This window comes from Leuresthes tenuis, unplaced genomic scaffold (assembly GCF_036924035.1).
Source record: "Leuresthes tenuis unplaced genomic scaffold, fLeuTen1.0.hap1 SCAF_2, whole genome shotgun sequence".
Lineage (NCBI taxonomy): Eukaryota > Metazoa > Chordata > Actinopteri > Atheriniformes > Atherinopsidae > Leuresthes > Leuresthes tenuis.
The window spans coordinates 21,340,103-21,365,711 of record NW_027325356.1 but is presented as its reverse complement, the minus strand read 5'-3'; the positions used below and the strand labels follow the sequence as shown (position 1 = coordinate 21,365,711).

Sequence of the window (25,609 nt, the reverse complement as noted above, 5' to 3'; positions counted from 1 at the left end):
GAGGATTTCAAATATATTTTTGCCTTGCAAGGCTTTTTATGGCGTCGCACTTCTTGGAGACATGACAGCATATCAACACAGGGGACAACACCTTTGGTTTTAGCAAGAGGGGGAAAAAAAAACTCACGATGAACATTTAAGAATCTTTAATTCACACTAGTAATAAAATTGCATTACATTTCATAAAATAAATGTTCCAGTTTATATATACAGAAAAAACAGACTGTACATACCCTCCAGTGAACCATTTCTAAAAGAAAAAGAAAACAAACCTCAAACAAATTTCACAAAACATACAAGCAATACAGTGCTCAGCTAAGCAGGCACAACTGTACATCAAAATTTGTAACTGCTCAGTGTTGGGGTGTGGGAGGGGCAAAAAGTTGAACATTTACAATAGAGTCCTTAGGGACTGATAAAGGGGTTTTTAAAAAGTATTGCAGGCAAGCAGACGGACGCTTGTCTCTTTCCAAGTGCAACAGAACATCCATCTTGTGTGTAAAGTGTGGAGCCGATTGTTGCTGCCATGAGGTTCCGACTATTGAACCTGTGTCTCAAAGCTCCCATTCAGCTGGCCCTCCTCATAGTCCATTTGACACAAAATCATGTTGTTTTTTAGGAAAAACTTGTCCCCCACGCAGAACCTGTTGGCAGACAAAAACAGAATCAAGGTTGTTGTTCTGAATACAAAGGCGCTTTCTGCTGGCACTGTGACACAGTGGTGTGTGTTTGCCTTTGAAAATGTTGCATTTAGGATCAGTAGGTAAAGATGTTTCTGTTTGATTGTGCACATTTGGCCAGGAGTACAGCCCATCAGATTCAAAGCCTGTTTTGATGGTCATCACAATGCGTGGCTTCAAATAAAACCAGATTAAAACCCTGTCCTACTGGAAAGCAAACAGACACGAGCTCTGGCACCCAGTAAAAGGCAGGTCAACTCTCTTTTGCCTGGTAAAATGGCTGAGGTGCCACACAAGACTCGAAGGAATCTCTGCCACAGGGTAAGCTTTTCAAACACCAGTTTGGTTCCAGAGTTAGCAATCATATTTCCTCTAAAGTCAATTGAAGAGGGAAAATAACACATAGCAGCCTGCCCTACTGATGTTTCTCTCTATGCTACTGTTTGTTTGTGTGACACAGTGGACACAGCTCCATAATGTGACTGAAGGGGTGTGAAGATAAGAATATAGCTGAAAATAGCTTGGCTTCAGTAATATGCCAGGCTGGTAACACAGTAAATAAAGCTGGTAACAGTCACAGTCGTGCAATACTGTGCCAGATGAGACTTGGCTTCGTGTCTGCCAGCTGAGAGGAGAAACTGCAGTCATAATTCCCTTACAGCAGGTGTTCACTATGGTAACTGAATCTGGCCTGCAGAAGGTTAATGGGCTTGTGCTGTGTGGAGGAACAGGGTCACAGCACCCCTGACAAGCATGCAAAGGACGCTCTGCTCTCAAACTGGTGCCATTACTGACAGTATATTAATGGGGAAAAAGCAATATTTGGGTATGTCATATTCTATGTTCGTCATACCATAGGCTTTGTGCTCGTTCCAATTTAATAATGGGCCCTATCCCTTATCCCTAAGAAATCATTTTACACCTGTGCAGGTCTTTTCTCCTTTTCTCTGCTTTTGGTGAGCTTAGTTTTTGGTGCTCCTGTTCGTATTTGCACACATAAGAACAAGAGCTAATTTTACATATCGCTGGCTTAAAAGATTTAAAGATCTTGCCATGAACAAGAACAAACTGCTGGCAGTGTGTCATAATAGAAAATAATTAGCAGGGTATTACAAATGCAGAACAACACAACAAGACAACCAAAATTTATTTTTTACAGACTTACCAGCTGCGGTGTGTTTTAATGCAATTAAACTGAATATTTTATTTGCACCAGAGGGTTTTTTTTCTTTCCTTTTTTTCCAAGAGCTTCTAATATTTAAGCTACTGGCCATTTTAACACTCCATTCATATATTTTTTAAGGCAGTGTTGTTGTGCAGTTACGATACCCATTCTTACCTCTGGTTACAAAGCTGACAGGCAAAACAGTCCAAATGGTAAACATTATCTCTGGCTCTCATCACCATTTCAAAGGCTGGGATCAGTTTACTGCAGGCTGCACAGTTCCCTGTTGTACCAAAGAGCCTGAAAGACGGAGAGAAAAGAAAGATTAACTCGCCTTGCTTTTACTTTCATGCACAGAAAGAACAAACAAAAATGTAGCTTAACCAAAACAGGGGAGACAGGAAAGAATAAAAGCAGGAAACGGGACATGATAAAAATACGCTGAATGTAAAGCACAAATCTTTCTTGGCATTCTGTTGGTATTTTTGTTAATGAGAGTTCCAAACCTAGATCTTAATACTTGACTAATGATCTAATTAAAAATATCACATGGTTTTAATCTCCATCTTCAAAGAATTTCCAGTTTGCACAATGCAAACCAACAAAAACAAGTCTGAGGCGAACCATTTCGGCTCCTTAAAGTTCTCAAAATACCTAAAATGAAAATGAGTTTGTTTACAACTAAAGCCAGTTTTACACGACTGTATAACGCGATCATGAGTCGAAAAAGATCTCTTCTACAAGGTTGTGGGTTCAATTCCTTCTCTCTCCGTTTCCATCATCCCCTTTTGATTCGGAGAAAAACTTGAGTTTGAGATGGTGGATGTAACCGTGAAGAGTTAACTGACTGTTTTTAACTGAATGTTTTACATTGAACCCACTCGGCTCTCACAGTAGCTTGTTTAGACTCAATAGGTAGGAGGCAGATGATAAAGATCATAAACACGAATAGAAGGCACCAGTGGAGAACATTTCTTTCTTAAAGTGAAAGGACCTCAAATGCTTTTTCTCAAGTCGGATTTACATTTTCATTTTCCACACGCATGGCCCTATGTTTAATTTGGAGATTCTAGTGCACAGATACTGTAGATTCATATATTCTGCAGCAGGAGAAGGGCCGCTTCACAGCTTTGTAAGAGGGGATAAGGCAACAGCAGATTGTCATTCCAGCAGTATGTTAAACACTTTTCCCCAAACTTGTAGGGCTCAGACAGAGGAGTTGGAGTGTTGATATCCTGCCTCGTTTATGCTTGTCCCATTCAGTTGCTTTCACCTTGTTAAAGAAAATGTCTACCCAGCTCTGCTTCTAATTAGGGACCACTGCCCCAGAAGAGCAGAAGAGACAGAAACATAGAAAGAAAGGTTGTTATGTTCCATGAGAAGGATTCATGGGGTGTTAAACTGAGACATTGTTACAACTGGTTACTGCTTCATTCAAAAAAAAAAACCTTAATATTCTCATACAGTAGGCATCTGCCACCCACCGGGTGTTCTGTAATGCGAAGAATGTGTTTTTCTTCAGGTAGAAAGGTTTATGTTTGTATGAGCGTACAGTATCGATCCAAAAACAAACCAACTTTTAGTGCTAAGCAAACTGACCTTGAGTGCAGACACAACACGCCTATGGGCAACTGTTGAGTTTTACAGTTGGATTAAAGGCAGATTAATTAGTTACATTATTTTACATTATATTAATTACACTAAAAATCAGTGGACATCAGTGACATTTAAAACCGGATACAAGAAAAAAATAATTTTTTGAGGCGTAATATCTATTTGATTTTGAAATATTTCAAATATTTTCTGACATTCTCCCCCCTCGATTTAGGATGCAAAAGTACTTGGTAAGCAGAAGTAAATGACAGTTTGGGATGCAAACACATCTTTGCAAATTATTTCTGTTTCCCATAAAACATCACTATGTAACTTAGTGTGAGAGTTGCTGGGCTCTTCGGACTGAGAGATGCAGAAATGATACATATCCATCGATGAAGAATGTTGACATCACATGTATCTTAGGTTTTTATATACATACGTTGGTAATATTTGACCTTGGCAACGAGGCGGCCTTATGAGAATTACATACTTCTCCATGTTTCACTACAGCTGGGGTGGGTCACCCATCGATGTCCTTTTCTCACCCTCGAGGGAAAATGGCTTTACAAGAAAAACCTAGAGGGCATTGGTCGCCTACACAGACTGATATACACATGCCTATAACAGCTAGTAGGATTATTGTAAACCATCTCTGTCACACCCTGCTGGGCTGCAGACATGGTGCCCACCTGATGCTTCCAACTTGTGAAAATGCTTGTTGGGGAATCCCTTGTCAACTTGTGGCTGACACTAAGTTCTACTTTCACAGCAATGTGTCACATCTTTGGCCAGTTGTCACCTTGCTGCTATGTCTGTTACTGAAATACTGCCGGAGTATCCTTGTTTCAGCTTCATTATGAGGATTACTTGAGCTTGGTACTGGAGACTAAATTTACAAACTAAAGCCTGCAGAAGCTGGTAAACGCCCACGTCTTTCAAACTCCACAGCTCAAGTCTTAAGAAAAAAAGCTTTCAGCACATAGCACGGTAAGCTGAATAGAGCCACAGTACCCAGACCATGTTCTCTTAAGTGAGACTGATCCTTCTTAATCACCTTCGAATCATGACGCAGTCCACTTCTTTCATGCTAACCAGGTGGCCTTATCTGCTTTGTGATTTACAGTCACGGGCAGAAATTTGGCTCAGAGGAGTTGGAAGGGATTAAAGTGACCTGGATGTGCCTGTGTCCCTCTCATACAGTTCTTCAGCCAACAGTTGATGTGTCTGGGTTTTAATGTGGTGTCAACATATGGCTTAATTGAGCTGCTTGTGCTAAGAGGAGATTACAGCCTGAGAGAACTGTTCAAACACATTACCTTCTCTATTCCTGCTCCTGCAGTGTGAAACTATAAGCAACCAAAGAGATCCATCACTGCAGTAGTCTCATGAGTAACGGCTGAGGGGGCGCTGCATATAGTAAGAAATGATTTTCACCTCACAACACAATGTTCGCTGAGAGGGAGAGCTGCACAATACCACAAAAATGAGGAAGCGAACAACACAAATAAATAACTATAATGCACCAATGAATAATGATAACGCACGTTCAGGTCTATTGAATTAACCTAAAAATATATAAGGCTAATATCACCAGCACATGCTAAAGTAGGAATTTAAGGCTCAAATCCAACTATTACCCAGTACCACAGCCATAAGAATTTGGTGTTTTAAAGTTGCTCAGATCCTCAATCCTCAACCCATTTTCCAGCTTTCAGCACATCAACTTCAAGAACTGACAGTTCACTTGCTGCCTTACACACACCCCTTCCTTTGACAGGTGCCATTGTAAAGAGATAATCAATATTATTTACCTGTCAGTATTTTTTTTTTCAGTGAGGAAAGGCTTGAATACAACATACTGTATGTGACATTTAAGAGTTTATGTGATTTCTTCAAGGAATCTAAATCCATCAGTTGACCCAGGTTGTCCAGATGTACATTGAAATAATGAACAATCATTTATCCTGTCAAAGTGTAATGATGCAGAAACGTATAATGATGAGATGTGACAGTGTTCCTTTAATGGTTTCTGTCAGAGGTTTTAATGTTGTGGCTGACTTGTATAACTGCATAGACAATCCAACTATTCATGCTGTTACCTAAGTCGTAAAAGAAAAAAATAATCTTGATATGGTCCAAAGCTCTGAAACAGTGCCTTTAAAAGAACATAAGCTGTAAATTGCTTTTCAGAAACAGTTTAATTTGAAAAAAAAAGATTTTTCGGTCTGAATAGTCTATTTTTTGGAAGAATTCTCCTGTATTGTTCTGACACACGTCCCGTATTGTAGGAGTGCAGTGGCTCATGCACTTCAATTTCCCTGGTCATTTGGATTAAATAAATCAATATTCTCTGAAGAAAGGTAAAACATTAACATCATAGTTTTTCCTCAGCATTGATAGTTAAATAGTGTGTGAATTACTCAAACTTGAGGTGGTTCAGAGCTCTGCATAATAACGTGAACCCTGTATGTTTTGCTAATCAATCATTTAAAAATGGTACATACTTACGATTACTTTTGTTCTCGAAAACATTTTTTATAAATTCTTTTTGTGGTTGATTTAAATTAATTGGAGGGTTAGAAGTGCTTCCCATAATAATACTTGAATCAGAAGTCGTCATTATTGTTGCTCGGATTAAATTTTGAGCTCTTCTAATGTGGTTTATAGACTGCCTGGCCAAAAAAAAAAAAAAACTGTCCCACACTCCGAATATGGCACAGCAAGCTCATGCAATTTCGCAAAGTTAATTTAAATATGGAGTTGCCCTATTTTTTACCCCAAGATCTTGTATTATTCACAGAGTTAGACCGCTGTTAAAAGTTTTTCCTGGCACATCCCAAAGATCCTCAGTGGGGTTAAGATCTGGTCTCTGTGTTGGCTAATCCATGTGTAAAACTAATGTCTCATGCTCCATGAACCATTGGTTCACAGTTTGAGTCAGATGAAACCTAACCTTGTCATTCAGTATATTCTGCTTGTCAGATTACCTCATTTTTTGTGCACATCACGTTGCTGAACCTACACCTGACCAACTGATTCAACCTCAGATCATAACACTGCCTGAACAGGCTTGTGTAGTTGGTACGAGACATGATGCGCGTAGGACCTCATCTGCTGGTCTTTATGTTCCCGAGCAAATCACATAACAAATTTGTGGTTTTCTTAAAACTACACAGCTGTTTAGTCGGAATACCTTGAGTTATCTTCCTATTGTGCATGTATAAATACTCTTACTTTCACAATTAAACTTAGCTGTGAGCTCTCCTGTTGATTTTCTTTTATTTCATTTAAATTATTAAGTGATCTCAGTTTGTGATTTTTTTCTAATGACCTCATTTCTTCTTTGATGATGATGGTGCACAGTTTTAAAATGATCTAGACAGTTCTTAACTCATTTTCTGTAGTTTCAGCAATCTCCTTAGTTGTTTAGTTGTTTGCTTGGTGCAGACCAGGGATTTGACTCATCTGAAACTGAGTAATCTTTTCCACAACCACAGGAGGTTTCTTCCAGTATAGTAGTTTTGGTAATGAGAAGCAGCTCACTGCATCAGTTAGGGTTAAATAACTTGTTGCCAGCTGAAATGTCATAGTCACTATGATGTTTTCCTATTTACTTGGTTAAATTCAGGTGGTGGCTGTTTTTTTATTGCGTGGCAGTGTGCGACAACTCGTATCTCTGCCTAATCCCTGCTTCTTATCCTTTTTGAACCCAGGAGAGTGACTGTACTCATTAAAAGATTTCTTGTTTAGGAGCTAAAAATGTAACCGCGTGTGCTGGTGTGGGATGTTGAGAGCAGAGTTGGACGGCAGCACCATAAAGAAGCTCTCTTTCCTCTGCTATTGAGTCATTACAATGGGTCCTCAGAGAAAAGAAGGCCCTCCTTAAGTTCTTTCAACTTGCTGCTTTGCTAACTTCAAACCGTCAAAGCTCCTGCAGTGCATCATCTGCCTCTCTGTATTGCTTCTCCCAGATTGGGCTGTGGTTCTTTAAGATTTCTACCTGTTTTCTGAACTCGTTGAGACTTCCCAGCCTGCGTGGGGTTTGTCAGATTTCATAAGCGGAAAAGCTGTTAATGCATGCATTGCGTGTTCTGACCTTCCCCAACAACTGTGTCTTTTTTGAAAGCGTAAACCCTTTGTTCTGATCTATCGTGCCCAAAAAAGGAAAAGCAACTCTGTTACCTCCTAAAGGAGTAAGGAGAGGACTGATTTAAAAACCAGTCACACCCACATATCGAGCTATCATCTTCCCTGTGCTTTTTCTTTGGCTTGTGGGTAACTTATAATGTTCATTTTCTTGAACACGCTCCCCTCTTACAGTTAATTATACTCCATTTTGATAAGTGGATGACTGTTGTGTCCTTTATGAAATGAAAGATTAAATGATATCAGTCTTGAGGTCCTGATGATCACACAATAACTATATCGGCCCAAGACATAAAGGCTTAATTAGTTTGATGAAAGAATGGATGAAAGAATGTGCCGTAGTTTGCTTAAAAAGATATATCTTTTTTCATTTTATTCTATAAACAGTGGCATGAGTGTCATGTAGATCCGTATGTCTGTAGATGCTGTATGCTTATGAAGGGCATGAGAGGACACCGGGTGCGTTGTGTACAGACACTTCTTTTGTATGTGTGCGTGTGTGTGTGTGTGTGTGTATGTGGGTGTGTGTGTGCTAAAAAAGAAAGCTTTTGGAAAGTTTGAGTGTGTTCATGTTGCTAAAGCCACTGAAGGACAATCACAGATGGAGCTCCTATAATAATTAATGTGAGTATGGCAGAGTTCCAAATCCTGACAAATAACTAGTGTGTTTGATCCACTGCTTGTATTTGATAAAGTGCAGGAGCTTAATTTCTTGTACTAATTTAAGATGACTACAACTCCAGGTGAGGGTAGTCTTTGTTGCATACTTAAAAAAGAGGGAAATTAAAAAAAAAACTGGTGCTGGGTGGACACTGTATCACTAACTATCGAATGCTCTGGTCTCTCTTGCTGCCTCTTCTTTGTGCGCAAGGCAAGGTTTTTTAATTTGTTCCATAATAGAATTCATCTCAAGCATCTGAGCCATTAAGTGTTCTGCATTTATCGCAGCCTGAAGAGCAGGCGAGTGGGATGGATTTCATTAAACAATCTGGGGCAGCAGAGGGGCACAGGAAGCTCTCTTCCTCCCCTCTTTCCATTTTTTCCCTTATTTTAGTGTTTGTAACTCTTGATTTCACATGCCACTCTCCTTTTTTCGTCCCCTGTCTGACCTCTACATCTTAATGGTCTTATGTGCAAGAAAGCTTTTCCTGTCCCATCCACTGTGTCAGTTAGCCCCCCCCAGCTTTAGGGGTTGGAGTTGCTGTCCTTTCAGCTGATGTATTTTACCAAGTGAAACCCTGAGCTTTATCATTTCTGCCTTTTCTTGCTCATTTCCCCATTTATTATTACCTCATCTGTATCATCTGCCCCTTTTGGGAGCAACACCAGGTCTAAGGGTACCTCTCACTGCATCTTAAAAGCATTAACTGTGGGTGGGGACTGATGGATAGTAATGGCCCATCTCATCGCAACGTCTCAGTGTGCTTCTCCTGTGGGCTACAAGCTTATTCCAGGTCACTGGAAGAGCTGAGATGATAGTTAAATGTCACCCAAAGTCATGGGAGGGATAGGAAGAAAACTAAGCTAATTAGGGTTCTCTTTATGTTTATATTTTAGTAATCATTTTTAAATTAAACTGCTCCTTTAAAATGCAGCCTCTAAAATTAGAACAGCAAACTGATCCAAAGCTAACAAGGGGCAGCAGCAACTCAGGGGTGACAGTGAGAGAGCTGGAAGCTGATACATTGAGGGAAAATGGTGACAGGGACAGGGGGAGGGCAATGCAGGACAGGGTGTTTTGGACAGGAGGGGGGCATAGGGCACCGGCATCCCTAAGTCGGCCCCTGGGGGATTCCCTCTCAGATAAATGGTAGGGAATGTGACCTAACGCCCAAGAAATGGTCATGTTTAATTTAACAAGCAGATGGCAGGGGCATCTGAAGAAGGAGGCGGGGCAGTGGGGAAGCAACAAGCCTGCCTGGAGGATTCTCACAGCCTACAGCTCAGCTACAACTGACTGAGAGCTTTCATGACAGAGGTCCTTCATGTTGTGTAAACACAGAGACGAGCATGGAAAAAATTAATCACCAATAGAGTGATATTCCCTTTTTTTAAAAGTATGGTATTTAGATATTTGCCCATTTGATAAATGTTTTATATTCCAATAGGTCGACTACAGACCAAGTGCAGAACACATTTGTTTAACCATTTGGACCTGGAGCAACATATGGGTTGTGTTGTTTTACCTTTCAAGCCTGGAATGATGCACACATTGCATCAACATTTTCAAGACACACTAATATAATTCTAAAAATGGATTGAGAAACATAAGGGCAGAGTCAGTAATTTACAATAAAAGCTGAAGGTTTCACCTCTCGAATTGTTTTATTTAATGTTTCTAGTTTCTTTAGAGCCAGAGAAATAAAAAGGTTTTAGTGAACAGTTTCAAGGTTTTAGAAGGCTGTTTTTAATAATTGCCATAGGTCTGAATGGGTTAAGCAAGCAGATACACTGAAGACATGAGTGTGTTAAATAAATGCACAGCAATTTTGACATTATCACAATTAAATTGCTGTATTTGTATCAGTTAAGAAAATTCAATTATTTAATTTTGACATAGATGCCCCACCATTCTCTCTAAATCATCCACCATTAAAAAATCCACCATTAATAGATGGGGCCTCTCAAGTCCCATATTTCTTTAGTAATATCCTCTGATGCTACTAAAGTTGTGTAAAGAGGTGTAAGAATAAGAGAAATACTGAAGAGGAACGTTTTTTCCTACATTACTTACATTGATTTTTAACTGTGAAAATCACAGGGAACACACTAAGAAACCAAAGCAAACCAGACCAGAAGGTTAACAAAAAAGGCCCTTGTCAAGTCACATAGCTCTTGGAATGGCATGGCTTTTGTGTTTGTTGTGAGTGGAGAAAGGTGATTGGGTGTTTTTCTTGCCTCAGGTAGTCCCTGCGACAGAGGATGAGGTTGGCTTTCGTATAGAGGGTGGAGCCCACCTCCCCCAGGCGGCAGTCGCAGCAGGCACATTTGAGACAGTCCTCATGCCAGTATTTGTCCAGGGCCTTGAGCAGGTAGCGGTCTTTAATCTTGCGATTGCAGCCAGCACACCCCTTCTGTTTCCCTTTGGGCTGGACGGAGAGCATCGGCACACCTGTAGTGATAAGGAGACAAACAGCCATGCGTGATTTACGGCCTGGGAACACGAGTGACTTTTCATGTTCTCATTTTGATAAGCTGGCTGCTTCTCGAGGCGTCTAAGCCTGGCCTCGCAGACGGCCACAGCACACTGCCTACCTGCTTCATATGCATTAAAGAAAACATTCTTCCATGTAGATAGGCACACAGGTCACATTGGGCTACAAAGCCTTGACTCACTTGTTCCACTAAAAACATGCTGTAATACAAAAGTTACATGATCACTGGCAGTGGGATTCAGACGAGGGGGCATGTCTCATGGATTTCTGAGAATAGAAAAACACAATGTGCATTTAGCTTTTTGTGGTATTTACAACAAGGTGCGTGGTGTGTTACTTACCTACCATTTCATCAAAGCCCATTTCACTCAACTGTCCACAGCTGTAAAAGCTCCTCATGGGCTTTGTTTGGTATAGATTAACATTAACCTTTTAAAAAGCATCTGACCACAAAAACGTTGCTACCAGACCCCAGTGAGATATGTTATGGCCTAAGTGCCTTTTAGCATACACGCACCCTGTGAGTGTTTCATACAGTGACACACACTCACAGTAGAGCACACACTAACCTCAGAACACGCACATGGTGCTCCATACTCAGAGCATTACAGCCTTTCCTCCTTTTACACTTATCTCTACTCATGTCCGCAATGAGCGAGCCTAAGTTACCAAACTCGCAAATTGCCCTGCTGTCATGCAGGTCCCCTTTAAGTGCGCCTTTTAGCCTCCTAAAGGACAAATAAAGTCCATTTAATAACTGCACTAAACACTAATAGTCTATGTGTGGTTGACATTTGTGTTTGGACTAAAAGCCCCCCTCAGGCCACTGGTACAGCAGTGGCCTGAGGGGGGCCACTGCCTCCGTACCGGAGGCAGGGACGCGTAGCTCCCCTCTGTAGCACTAACAGGTCTGCCACAGCTGAAAGCACAAGACAACAGCTCTTAAGACACTCTCTCACACACTGAGCTATTGATCCGTCTAAAAGAACACACAGTGGACGCCCATTGCCACTATGCTTTCAAAACACATTTGTCTCTCTCTGTCTGGAAAAAAAAAGAAAAAGAAAAAAGGGCTGGACATTCTGCGTCACAGGGGGTAAGGCCAGCATTTTATTTGTGTGAGTAGCTGTAAAGGCCTATTTTAAACATGTTAGATGGAGTTTCACAAATGTTGCTGATTTGTGATTTTCGCTCGACAAGATAAATGTTTTTTTTTTAATTTGCATCTCTTTGGCAGGAAAGTATGCACGACAGTGACAGTGTATTGTGTAGTTGGACCTGCTGTTTGGCTTTGCTTTGCTCAGTGATAAACACAACCTCGGCTGGCAAGAAGGAATTGCTTCACTCTGTGCTGTTTTTCCCAGCTGAGTCTATCAAGTTTGCTCCCTTTCAAAAAAAAATCTTACAGCACTTTTTAGCACACCTTACTGGGAATATAAAATAATTTCTTCTCTTCCTCTCAGTTTCTTTCATAAGCACATACACATGTAAATGGACTCACAAAGTGCCTCATTGGATCTAGATTTGCTCTGCAATTTTTGGCCATCCTCTCATCAATAATGCTACAAATGTAATATGATTAGCATTTTCACTTTTGAAAAAGAGGTGAAAGAAATAGGAGAGCTTGTTAGTCAAATTTAGAGCTCTGGTTTATATGTCAGTAAGTGTTCCAGTGGTGTTGAGCGGTCTTATTTCTTTATCAGAAGTAGAAAAGAGAATCTAATTGGTCCAGTGCTGGTGATGGGAGCCATCAATTAGTGTTCCGCATGCCCTCCAGCTCCCTCACCTCCCTCCCTCCCTAAAACAGACCCCTTGAAGCTGCCGCATTAGGATCACAAAACCTGCTATAAATACCAATGTACAGTGTAAATGAAGCTAAAAAGCTTCAAATTCAAGCCACACTGGATAAGGGCGGACTCTTCTACCTGTATTTCATGGCTTGTTAGGGGAGCTCTCTGCAGGTATGCCAGCAGCGTTCGCCTGACAGGCTTCTACAGAACTAAAAACAGTCTTAATGAGCAGAGAGGCTCTATGTGTCTGTGTGTGTGTGTGTGCATGTGTGTATGTGTGTGTGCTTCAGAGCTTGTGAAAAGCAAAAAAGAAAGGAGTTGCTTTAATTCCCTCAAGGATCACAAAAATCTTTAATTTGCCTTTTATGACACCTAATTAGTTATTCTACTCAAAATCTTTGCTTTAAATAAGAGAACTAATTATACAAAAAGGTCGTTCCTCCACCTTCTGAGAACTACTCCTAATTGGTTGAGACCACCATCTGCCACACACTCCTTAAAACATATCATGTGTGTTTTACATCACATTTGAAAAGGACAAAGCTTAACCTATCCTTGAGTAACTCTATGCTGCTCACCGCAACAACTGGATGCTTTAAACTCTGGGCAGCATCATTAAAGTGACACCATAGTTTGTGTCTGTTATGACCCAGGTTCTATGTTTGTAGTTAGTCGACATTCCTTTCTATGTGCTGGTCCTTTAGTTCTGCTGTAAGTGTAGGAGACATATCTCAGTGGTGGAACACCTAATGTCTGCCAGAAAAGCAGTTTTTATATTCAACTGATACCTCTGTCTTGAAGCCATTGCAGTGAACGACCATTAGTTGGATGTCTTCGACCAAAGAAGCCTCTGGAAAACGGCTTTAATAAGTAGTGCGGCATACAATAGCAAAAACTTTCTAAACAAAGAACAGTGATGGAAAGGAAGGGATTGTGTAAAGTAAATGTCTTTTCAATTCCGTTAATGCCACGAGACATTTTCTTGCACCTGTCACCACTCCGGGTGCTCTGCGAAACAGCAATGTAGAACTGAACCTCCAATTCTTGCCACCTCCCACAAAGCTGCATTATGAAAGAAAGCTGCGGACTAGGAGGGAGCCTCCACTTAATCCATTCCATTTAACAGATACAAGTGCCACTGACCTTCCAGTGTCATTTGATGTCACCAAAAGCATGCCTCTCCACATCACAATTCATTCCTCCAGCAAGGGGTGCATTTTACCCCTCAAAGTGGAGAGACAGCACTTGCCCTGCCAAATATGCTTATTGAGGGGGAATTTAATTTGCCATTAGTTCCGTGTGTAAAGCCTTGTCATCTCTCTGTTTCTTGAAGATAGTATCTTTGAAGAATTTGTAGAGTTGGTTTTACTTAACCCAAACCGTCTGTCAGAGCATGCATTTTCATTATAGATAGCGTCCGATTTCTGTTCCCACATTTACACTTCCATCTTTTCAGCTATCAAAAGAAAAAATCACATCAGTCCACTAAACCTTTTTTTGGTATATTTAAGATTTTGAAAGAAAATGTATTGCATGGAGCACTTGAGGGAGTGTTAAAAAGCAGATAAATACAGTTACCAAATACTAAGGCATGTTGGTATTTTTAAAGCAAGTTAGTGTTTGAAATGCATGTCACATTCAGTCATATAATCGTGCAGTTTTCTACAAGGCTATCGAATGTCATTCATGCAACCTAAAGAAGGACTGGTTATTGATTTAGCATCGACTGCTGTGGCTGTGTTAATCCTAATCATCAAATCATTCTGGAAAGAACGGTTCAGAGTTATATTTCTGCTACATTTTACTGAGATAAAAGTTAGAGAAGAACGTGGGAGGCAACTACTAAAATAGCTGTCAAATCATTTTAATCAACTATGAGCTGTTTTTTGTAGATTGTACCTGAATTCACTCATTCAGGGTATCCTTCAGTTCACAACTACACACATGCTCCCAGTGGAACAGCTGCTCTCATGGGCACTCAGCCTGTAATGGCAGGAGGAACAGTTACATCTGCTTCTGTGTTTTGTTAAATGCCTTTTGATCAATTAAAAGCACTAATGCAATGGTGGGATGCAGACTTTGCTGGTTCATGAGGTAAAGGTTCTTGATGAGAATCACTCAGCCTTCCTGACACATAGAGAGGGAGGTGGGCTTTCAAGGAAGTGGAAGTTTGCCCTGGGTGGGCCTTTCTCTTGGGGCCCCCATAATTCTAGCTCGCAGCTGCACTAAATAAGAAAGTGTTAGCCACCAGTGGGATGGAGACACACGCTGGGAAGGAAATCATATACCACAATCGCCAAAGTGATTGCATTTATCTGGAATATGTGCACTTATCATCATCACCAATACCATCTATAAATTCAGAGCAGTGCTGTACAAACCATCAACCAGGCATTAATGGCCTGCTGTGAATCTAAAAACTACTGCATATAGTTGCAAACTACTGAATATATCCCTATAAAAGTGATTTAATCATCATATTATATTACATTTATCATATTATGCAAAAAGAGGGGTAACAGTATAAAAAAGGAGGAAACGACTATGTTGCTTCTGTATAACATGGACTTTCATGGTCTTCCATGAGTTGTCTGCCTTCTGGTACCGTTTTGCCCAAGTCTTTTGTGTTTCAGCCACAGCTGTAAATGCTGTGGCCATGGCAATCCCAAATAAAATTTGTTCCTTGGCCAAGGGTGTTTGCCACTAAGGCTAATAGAGATCTGATGCAGATGTCCTGCTATTGTGTGAAGAAATCAGCCCCTTCCATGCAGCTTCCATCATTTCTGCAGTTGGGCCCAAAGACATGTTTTTCTGTCGCCAAGACAAAATACGAGACATCTGGTAATAATATCAGCTGGAATACACATGTCAGTTGAAAGCAGTCTGATGAGCGTTTTTGGAATGATAAACAAAGACCTCTGATTCATGTTCCTGTCGTTAGTTGGAGCATATGGAAGGAGCAAAGGAAAAGATATGCATGAGCACACACACTCACACTTGGAGACACGTGCATACACTCTTCCTCCCAAATTAGGTAGTTTCTTACAAGGCCCGAGTCAATATTACATTTCAAACTGGCTGTGTTTTTCTCTTATAATTTGCTCTAAGAGCCATCTATATTACTGTACTGCATGCTGCTTTTCCAGATGGTTGTGTATGAATGCTGGGGTCTGTGAGGTGAATTCTGGGACTGTATGCCTGCTATGATTATGACATAATTAACACCCACAGTAAGTGGGAGAGAGAGGAGACAGGGCTGGTGCAGGGGACTGTTCATTAACAAGATGCACTCTCTCAAACTTTGCAGCTTGCTGTGGCTAATAAGCCCTGCTGAAACGGAGCCCAGCCGTCCCTTGCATTGACCCTGGCACTGGCCAGGATAAGGGAGGGTTTTGTCTCCTGGAATAATTGCTCTTTTCACATGTTACAAGTGTCCTGACCCCTACGGTCGGCAGCCACTTTCCCTACCATAATTACTCCTGATCCGCTCCAAATGAGTCAGCCGCATTAGGGCTGCAATAACACTGGCCCAGCTTCAAGCGCGGCATGGGGAGTCTCAGCAGAGCAGCCTGGAACAGGACTGCCTTTTCTCCCGGCCCACGGTCATTTCCATCACGTCAGAGGTGCATTTCTTATTCTTGAAGTCAGCACGAAGGCCCTGGGCCCTTTTCTGAGGCTTACAGAAGGCATTGTTAGCTGCTGGTGCTTACTGCTCACTGTGGTTTGGCTGCAGACTCCATCCCAATTAACGGAAAACTTCATTAGGGTGTTTTTTCCACACTTTTCAGCCCCCTATTATTTTTAATTTATTCACATGGGGTTAATTAAAAGAAATGTATCACAGAGATATGCAACAGCTTTCTAATTAAATTCATTGCTCGTGTTTTTTTTAAAGACATGAAACTGGCAGAGTTTCCAAATTATTACAGAAGGCAACTTGTTCCAACACTTCATTGCTCAGTAGTAGGTTGAGATTGGAACTCTGCAAGGTAATCTGTCAACAGTACAAATGGAGTTAGAAAGAGTGAGATGGGGGAAGAAAATTAAAATGAGGTACTAAGATTAACGAGGAGGAGGAGACATGACACAAAACATTCATGATTTGTTCATGCAGGTTTACCTGAATAAACCCACGAGAGCTCTTACAGTGAAGAAGGACGATTGTCAGAATGCTGGCAGAACACGAAGGTCTGCTCCAGCCAATCAAACATCGGGGTACTGTTAGGCTTTGATTCCTGTTGACCTAAAGAGTTTACATTTATAAACTTGCCATTTTAACTTCTTTCTTTCTCATTCCAGTGCAAGTGGCCAGTAACCAAGGCGGTGAATGTGTCTTCATTGTCAGTCCTAGTAAAGTACATACGCAAGATCAACTGACATGTCCTCCAGTCTGAATTTTAGACAGATTAAAAGAAAAAAAAAACATTTATTCCCAAACTACATACTTAGAAACTTTCTAAGAGGCTAACTTATCTGCTACACTTTGATTCCCATTTGAAAAAAAAAAGAAAAGAAATAAAACTATTCTGTCGCAGCCACTTTCTGCCATCCTGAACAAAATGCATCAACACTTTTTAGTCTGCATTAAAAATGCATTTGGAGAGGAATAAATGTAGCCTTCCAAAGTTTGTGTCACTCATGAGGTCAGGAAGTGATGTACAAAATCCCTCCCGCTTCCTTGCAATTACTGAACACTTACTATTTTAAAGAATATGCCAGGAGACAGGTGTGCCATTCAGGCTCCTCAGTGTGTTGAAAATGGAGGGGAAGAAGGAACACCATACTGTGTTGCACTGTGTGAGGTTCTTTAATCTTGAATAATGCAAATTCCCAACAGGGGGCAGTTTTTTGGCAGCGTGGGCCTCTAATGTCATTCAAGTATCCACTCCCACACCTGATGGGGTAAATAATGAGGGTGATTGGGTGGGTGCACAATTAGAGAGGAGGCCTTTATGAAGATTCAGAGTGATGTCATTTGGGATGGTAAACTCAGCTGTCTTATATGGTCAGGTTGTCCAGAAACGCTCCATGGAGAAATACTATTGATGGCATGTAATATGTCATTATGAATATGGCTTTAATGAATTCCTTTTAACACTTTATATTACCTCATAATATGAAGAATGACCCTGCTTTTATTTCCTCAAGGAGTGATTCTTGTTATTGGACAAAATCAAATGGCAAGTCGACCATAGAGAAATAGTCAAATGAAATGGAATAAAATGAAAAGTAGTGTGAGGAGAATGGGGGAAAGGGGAGTTAAAGGTCTGTGAAACAAGCTTAAGTTCATGTTAAGTTCACCTAGAGTGTGTGTGGATGGCAGCTGCCATTTGCCTCTGAATCTGTAGCTACAAATATCATACTTAAGCACAGATTAAATCATTAACTTCAATAACCAAAACCTAATCTATTTGGCCTTTCAGAGCAAATAACAACCCTCTTTAATCACAGGTTTTAATTAGCTACTTAAGATTTTATTTACTGAAGGTCATCCAATAAGGGGTAGTTCTCAGCAAGTTTGCTCTTATTGATGAGAAGACACCCCAAGCTTTTCTATTTACCAACAAGATAACTGTAAGATCTAAAGAAAGTGTGACAGCTCCATCCTCCTGGTTTTGGGATTCTTCTGGTACAAAAACAGTTAATTAAAGGAGGCTTTTAATTTAGCTGTTTGTGGCATAAAGATATTCAAGTGACATTTTCTTTTTCTTTTTTTTTAAATGCTCTGGTAAATGTCATTTTAGTTTGGATTGTAAAGAAAAAAATGTCTAGGAAAAAAAGTTAAGTTTGGGTTGTTTCAGGGTAAATATGATTGCGTTTAGCGGCATCTTTATCTAACGGTGCAGGTAATGGAAAAAAAGGAGTCAAGAAATCATACCATTTCAGGGATTAAACAAAAAGCAGCAACTGAAGGCTGAAACTACCTTTTTGACACTGGACCTGCAGAAAACTGAGCACAATGATGGGACTTCAATAGAATGGAGTTAAACTGATGCTCTTGAAGCCTCACTAGCAGCCCCTTGAGGCTGTTATGCTCCTTACACCCACAAGTGTTTCTGAACAACCAGCACTGCCACTCTGCGAGCCGCACACTCACACAGGCAGGGCTAGAAACAAATGAAAAAAAAAAAAAACTAAGTAAGGATCAGGAATTTTCCAAATGGGAACGTTTCACTGGCAAGAATTTCTGTTGACCCAGAGAGAGCACAACAGACCTGTGTTTATGACTCCTCAAATGAAGTTAAATGATTTGCATAGTATTTCTACAGGTGTCACTTCTTCAGTTCACAAAGAGCCAGTGGCCAGTGTTGATCAAACCAGTGACAATTTACTTTACAATTTGCAGCTACAGTGCTATTTGTAAAGCCTGCTATGATGACTTAAACTGGCTGGACCAACACCGTTTCTGATAATAATCATCATTCGAGTTCACCTTTAAAACAGCAATAAAGTTTTTTCTTGAAAATATTCATATATTAGCATTCAAATATGAAAAGAAAATATTGGAGAAAAAAAAGAATATTCAGTGGCTTTTTCTTTTCTTTTTTTTCAAAAGAAACATCGCACCTGAATATTTGAAGTTTGGCACACGGATGAAAAAAGTAATTTCTTGATCTGGTGTTCACTGGCTCTCCTCTCTCTTTCAGCTTAAAGCCAAAATATTCCTACACTGGAGGTGTTTTCGGACAAAAACTTGTTAGCCTCGACTAACAGGTTGCCTTAACGCTACCTGTTTCACTGTCACTACATGTGGGGGAGCTGCCCTAACCCCGCCTATGGTGGTTCCCCAACATAGAGAGGAGTCCAGCAGACAGAGACAGCAGAACCAGGAAGGACAGTGAAAGTTTTTTTTATTTTCATTCAGTTTAAGTGCTGTGAAGAAAAGAAAAGAAAAAAAAACTAATCTTATTTAAGGGTCACGTTGGCTAAAATCTTTGTGACACCATTACAGTAATTATGCCCTCATAAATTGATGACATAATAAACATGCCATGCCGAAATTTGTTCAAATTTTCCACCCCTTCTCCACAGATGCATTTGCAGTTTGAAGAGAAATATGTGTTCGTATATTTCTTTCAAAACAGAAATTTCTCTAAACACCTCATTAGACGCCACAACTCCTACCCTTTATTTGCCTCTGCACCATTTTCCTGGGACTTTCCACTCGTAAAATAAATATGTACACACTGGAAACCGTAATGTGCCAATAGTAACTAATAACTGCCAATTTAACTTATCAGATTTTATAAGCTCCGAGATTTACAGTTGGCATAGACTTTAGAAATCCAGCATCCAGTCAGGTCAATACTTTGGAGAAATACGCATCAAGGGATTATATTTTGGAGGGATTACACCAGACCGGCTTCACATTGAACGAGTTATCGTAGATCAGTTCCTTTCATACACATCAGTGCAAACGTCATTTGAGATTTGGTTTTGTGCATGAGTTATGCACTGAAATGATAATCTGTGTAATTTAATCCACTGTTTCATTGTTAAAAACAAAACACTGAGCTCCTTAAGAACCGTAGTTGACGACGCTGCAGTGTAGACAGCCGCTTGTATCAGTGACTTTGCTGCATGTCATTCCTCTCTCCCATGTCTCGTGTCCTTCTTTTCTAACCCTGCGATGACAGACTGAAGGAATTATTGTTTTTTTTCCAGAGAGCAAAGACTAAACTTTACAAAGTGCATCTTAACACCCAAATCAGAACAGAGAGCATTTAAATAATGAACCTAGCATTAGGTAAAAAGCATCATTAGCATCACTCAGTATATTTCTTCCCACTTTGACATGAGTGTTGTCAGCAGCGCCTTATGAGTCAGCTTTGCAGAGACAGGTGGCTGTAAGACCAGCTTCCGACAGGTTCAAACAGATGAGTAACTAACTATTTATACATATTTATTTACTCCTGTCAGCATGTGATTCAACTAATATTCTTTGTTTATTTTAGTTTTGTAGAGAACTTCTGAACTTTAGATAAGACACCAGGCTCCTTTAATGTATTTTTAAGTAATGATTCATCTCAACCTGCTATTCGTGGAAACGAGGGTTTCACTGCAACATTTTCTTTTGTGCTCAAGTATTTTTTTCTCTTTTTGAATTTCTCTTTTTGTACACACAACCTGATTTCACGCCAGAAATTCATCTTGACATTGAAAATAGCACATGTGCAAAAACAGCGGGTCAGGTTTAGGTATGACACAACAGGGATCGCCTGCCCCCTGTGATGTGTGCTGTAGCCACACATCTTGTTGCGGGAATCTTTATGATAACATGGCAAGCATGTGGCCTCTGGCAGTAATAAAAGGGATGCTCTTGCAGCTCAGGAGTGCATAATTGAGTTTGTGCGCCACACTGATGAGTGCAGCCATTTACATCGAAGGCAGGTGGGCGCGCTCGCCAACACGTGTCTCTTAAGTCTCAATCCCTTTGAATTCCACTTAGATCACGGAAATGATACGCATCTACCGCACTCGTAAATGTGAAACGATCGGGGCTGATAGGGATCTCGAGGTTTAGTGGCAACAGACGAAATTGTCTCTAGTGAGAATTCTGCATTTGTAAGATCAGACTCGGATAAGATGGAATTAAACACTCACAGCTGAAAATGGCATTAATGTGGTTTTGTTTTCAGCTTAGCTAAAATGAATTGGCATAGTGTGAACAAAACTCTGATGACGCACATGTTGCCTGTCAGTTCAAGGTACACAATGTTATCATCACACATGCATGTCTTGGTACCATTTATTTTCACATGTATTTTATAAGAAAACAAGATTTGTGCAGGTTCCACTTTGTTTGAAACGCACACTGTATCCTGTCAAACCATGTTTACAGTACAACAGAGGTGCTGCAGGTGCCTCTAATAAAGCTCACAAAAAAGGAAAGAAAAATACATTCTGACTGAAGAAAATATCACACAAAGCAATGTGTTTGTAATATTGTTCAAGGCCTAGAGCACAAAAACCAGATGTAATTTCAATATCTGAAATGGGCAAGTTTAATTTTGAAGTAAGAGCAAACCAATAAGCTGAGAAAATGGCAAATACAAGAGAGCAAATTGCATTCCTTTGTAAAAGTGAAAAGACTTAAGGAACATATAAAAGTAATCTCCAGCTGGAAATTAGAAATCAACCCTCAGAAACCAAATAACAGAGAAGAAATATTACTGTCCACTTTCTAAATCAATATAACATCGCTACAAGACAGTATTACCATGGTAACACTGGTAAAGAATGAAGCAATTCTTATTATTTCAAAATAAAAATCGGAGCCCGAAGCCCAAGTTTTATTAAAGCAGCCGACAGATTGCCAGTCTGTATTCATCTGAAGCATTGCTTTCCAATCACATGCGTTATGATTGTACAAATTCCACCTGGAGAGGATGATGACTGGATTCTAAATTAACCAGCAAAGGTGACCAGAATTTTTTTTCTGGGGTTGGAAGAGTTTCCTTTTGCTCTGTTCTATAAGTGACTAAACTGTGGTTTTGTAAATGTTCAGCAGAAATATGCCTTAAGCATAGACCCACTTTCTTCTCCTGCAGTTAAGTAAGAAAATGGCTGAGTTGCTTCCCCCCCCCCCCCCTCCTCTCAAATTAGACACAAATTGGAGCCTCATATCACACAGTGAAGTAAAATGTTGACGCAGAATATTTTGGTACATGTGTTGCTGTTCATTATCAACTATAACCTGCACATTAGGTCCCTCCACAGAGCAGTGCTTGTATTCCTTCCACAGTGCACCACCATGCTCTCAGTGCTTTACAAGGTAGTTTGTATTAGAAGTTATTGACTTAATCATCTGAGAAAGAGGTGATTAGTTTAAGATGTACGTGTAACTTGTCATATACATAACATATAAGATGTGCAGGTATATCCAAATTAAACAAATGTGGAATATTTCATGTTTGATCAGAAGTAATTAGGAAAATGACAACTGACAGCAGTTTGTGTATACAGAGATTCTTTTCTGGTAATTGTGCAAATGGTTGCTGACTTTTCTTTGAGGAGTCAAGAGTTCAAAAACAGTCCGCCAAACAAGCAGCATCATTACTCTGTTGCCAACTTGGATCGGAGACTTTAAACACAACACCAGACACACTGATGATCTGTTTTATAGGCCACGGAAAGACTGAAATATGAACGCTTAAGCTGCTTCTCCAAATACAGACAAGCATAACGATAAATCAGTTAAGAAAAACAAAGTGATTGTACACTCGTGGTCACCAAAAACACTAACCCACACCTCCCTCACCACATGCGCACACATTTATTTGTGCAGGCACTTAGAGGATACATTAGACAAGAAGGTTGAATTGACAAGCCTATAACTTTAGAGCCAATAAACGCTAAGAGGGCACCAAAGTGAAAGAGACCAGAGCCAAGCTGCTCTGTTGACAACCTGGCCAAAATGCTGGAACTGTGGGTTGGGCCCAGCAAATAAAGGGTGAAGCTTTTAGGCAATGAGCAGCAGGTGATCTCAGCTTTTCTGCAAGTCCTAATGCTCCTAAAAGCCTCTCTCCCTGGTTCTGTAATTGGGCATCAGTAGTTAATGTAGTATTGACTGCATTACATGCTCCTGTGCATCCTTTCCCACTAATGCCATTTGCATCACCTTGTACATTTACCATATTGCTTAGCCAATAACTGTTAAAAGCAATCTGAATCATGAATCATATAGGGAACTTTTAGCAAGACAGACATCCAGAGGAGGCAATTTACAGTTGAGTTAATTTGAGTACATTAGCCCAACCTGGCTTCAGCCAGACAGACCAATTTATGTCTCTGCCACAATCCTTTTATTGGTTCTTAGATGTGTAAGTGAAAGGATGCTCCGCTAAGACAAATGAAATATCCATTTTCAATCATAAATAATGACTTGCAAATGCATTCATTACTTTTGGATGAGGAGGAGCCCCGGATGAACTTCAGTGCCGAACAGAAATAAAAACAAAACATTTGTTTTATGGTTGTGAAGGGTGTCACTGTGAATGCCAGCAGGTGGTCTTTATGCATCTTCAAAATACTCTTAAAGAGGAACCGAATACAGAAAGAACTTCAGAATCACTTCTTTTAAGATCACATAAATCCTTTAGTAGGTCTGTTGTAAATATATGAATATCCCCATCATGTCCCTTAAATGTTGTCAGCGCTTATGTAGGCTAAGAGCCACGCAGACCTGAAAGTGATGAATTCACTGCACATCTGAACATCAGTTTAATCCAAAATGGGACGTCATTAGAAGCGAGTTTGATTTAAATTAAAATTAATTAGATTGCCTTACCCATTAACCTAAATACATTGAAATAGATAAGTAATGCAAGTAGGCCTATTTTGATGGAAAGTGAGTGAACGTTTCACGGCGCTATCCATAATTTGCAATCAAGTTAAAAGCACTCTGCTGTCATCTCCCATCCCGTGGTGATGTCAAAGGCTGCCTCGCCAACTTCACAGACGCAAAAAGCACTCAGAGGAGGAAAGGACAGAGGACCCACACGCACCGCAGACTGTAGACTATCCTCCAACTCTGGCTTACACATCAAAACGCACAAATGTGGTCTGAAATAAACTCCTCCAAACTAAACTGCGTTGGTGGAACTTCAAGATACGGAAAGCAGCCACACATTATTCTCGTTTCCTCGCTAAAACACGGACCCTGTCGTGACTGAATGGGGTTTGGAAAAGCCAATGTGTAGCGAAGGCTGCGGGAGCGCAGGGTCCGGGGCGACGGGGAGGGGGGGAAGAAAAATGTCAGTAGTTTCCCCGGGTTAATGCATCCTACTGTAGTAGATGTTACTCACCCTCTTCCTTGTCCAACACCATCGTCCTGAGGAACGAGGAGTCCTTCCCCGGGCGATCCGTCCTCGGCTCCAGCAGGCTGCACCGCTTGGTCTGTTCGGAGCTTCTCCTGGAAACGGCTTTAAAACGCGCGGTTGACTAGACTACGCCTCGATAAACGGGGAAGGAAAAAAAAAAAAAAAAGAAAAACCCTAGAAAGATGAATTGCCTCCTGCACGTTTTCTCCCCCCTCTATCAATAATAATTCATACGCGGAATGGGGCGATAAACACGACGAGAACCCTCTGTCCGGGCTGAACTGTAATGCAAATAAATAGCGATCACACGGCGCTGCTTGCTCTTGATAAATTCCATGCGAAGAAATTAGGCAAAAACAATGAAAAGCGATATAAATCTAGAGTATCTGTGTAAGAGTGCACACACGGTGGGATCAGACGCTCAGACTGAACGGCTGAGCTCTCCTCGCTGTTAATGCTCTCCCTTTCTGCCTCTCATTTGCTCCGAAACAGCAACTATATTCAAACAAATCCAATTGCAAATCTGACAACTGCTAAAAGCAAACTCGCGCCGCCTCTCTTCCAGTTTGTGTGCCGCGCTCGCCTCTGCTGCCACTGAATAAATGCGCGCAGTTTCCAGAGACCCTCGGATTCCCCTGTTAATTAAATCAATTCATTATGCTCAGATCTGATTAGCAGCCCTTCCCCCCTCTTTGAATCAATTATTCAATACACAAACATAATTGCTTGTGCCAGAGGTGTCTAAGTATTAGCTTATTTAACTCCAAGGACACTAATTACCCCTAGGGCAAGGGAACTTTTCTCATTAATTCTGACAAAACACAAAAGCACAGCTAAGGGAAAGTGAGTGTGTGCGCGCGGGCGCGCGCGAGTCCGCCTGCCAGTCTGAGTGTGCGTGATGGATAGCGAGAGAGAGAGAGAGAGAGAGCAGAGCGCGCGCACGCAAGGTTGTGTTGATGCGCGTGCGCACGCACGCGGGTGCATGTGTCAGGGAGAGTAAGGGAGAGACGTTGAAGGGAGAGCGATTCTGCTACTTCGGTGCCTGGTAGAGTTTGAGTAAACATAAAATGCGCTTATTGTTGTTGTTTTTTTCTCCTTACTTTTTCCCGCAGAATTGAAACCATCTAATGCAGTCTATTTAGCAGTTAATTAGTGTCCAGACGCAGTTATCATACAGGCTGCAGATAAACAGTCGTTTCAAAAGAGACAGCACAACAGATGGGCCTCGTTTTTGATTAGTGGGTAGATAGAAGGT

At 40.7% G+C, this 25,609-nt stretch overlaps 1 protein-coding gene across 1 annotated transcript; it reads right to left on the bottom strand.

Annotated features, from left to right (window-relative positions):
• Positions 1 to 129: 129 nt before the first annotated feature.
• On the bottom strand, positions 130 to 25,147 carry lmo1 (LIM domain only 1). The gene is made up of 4 exons (XM_072380659.1): positions 24,340 to 25,147; positions 10,486 to 10,699; positions 2,020 to 2,145; positions 130 to 644 (listed from the first exon to the last, which is right to left on the bottom strand). The coding sequence occupies exons 1-4, from the start codon at positions 24,359 to 24,361 to the stop codon at positions 539 to 541; spliced, it is 468 nt and encodes a 155-aa protein (XP_072236760.1). The 5' UTR covers positions 24,362 to 25,147; the 3' UTR covers positions 130 to 538.
• Positions 25,148 to 25,609: the final 462 nt, after the last annotated feature.

Bases quoted from the DNA above. Each gene is read 5' to 3' on its own strand.
- lmo1 (XM_072380659.1), bottom strand. From the start codon at position 24,361: ATGGTGTTGGACAAGGAAGAGG. The intron at 10,700-24,339 runs GTGAGTAACATC...TTATCACTACAG, and splicing joins GGTGTTGGACAAGGAAGAGG to GTGTGCCGATGCTCTCCGTC. The intron at 2,146-10,485 runs GCAAGAAAAACA...TCCGTCTTTCAG, and splicing joins TGTCGCAGGGACTACCTGAG to GCTCTTTGGTACAACAGGGA.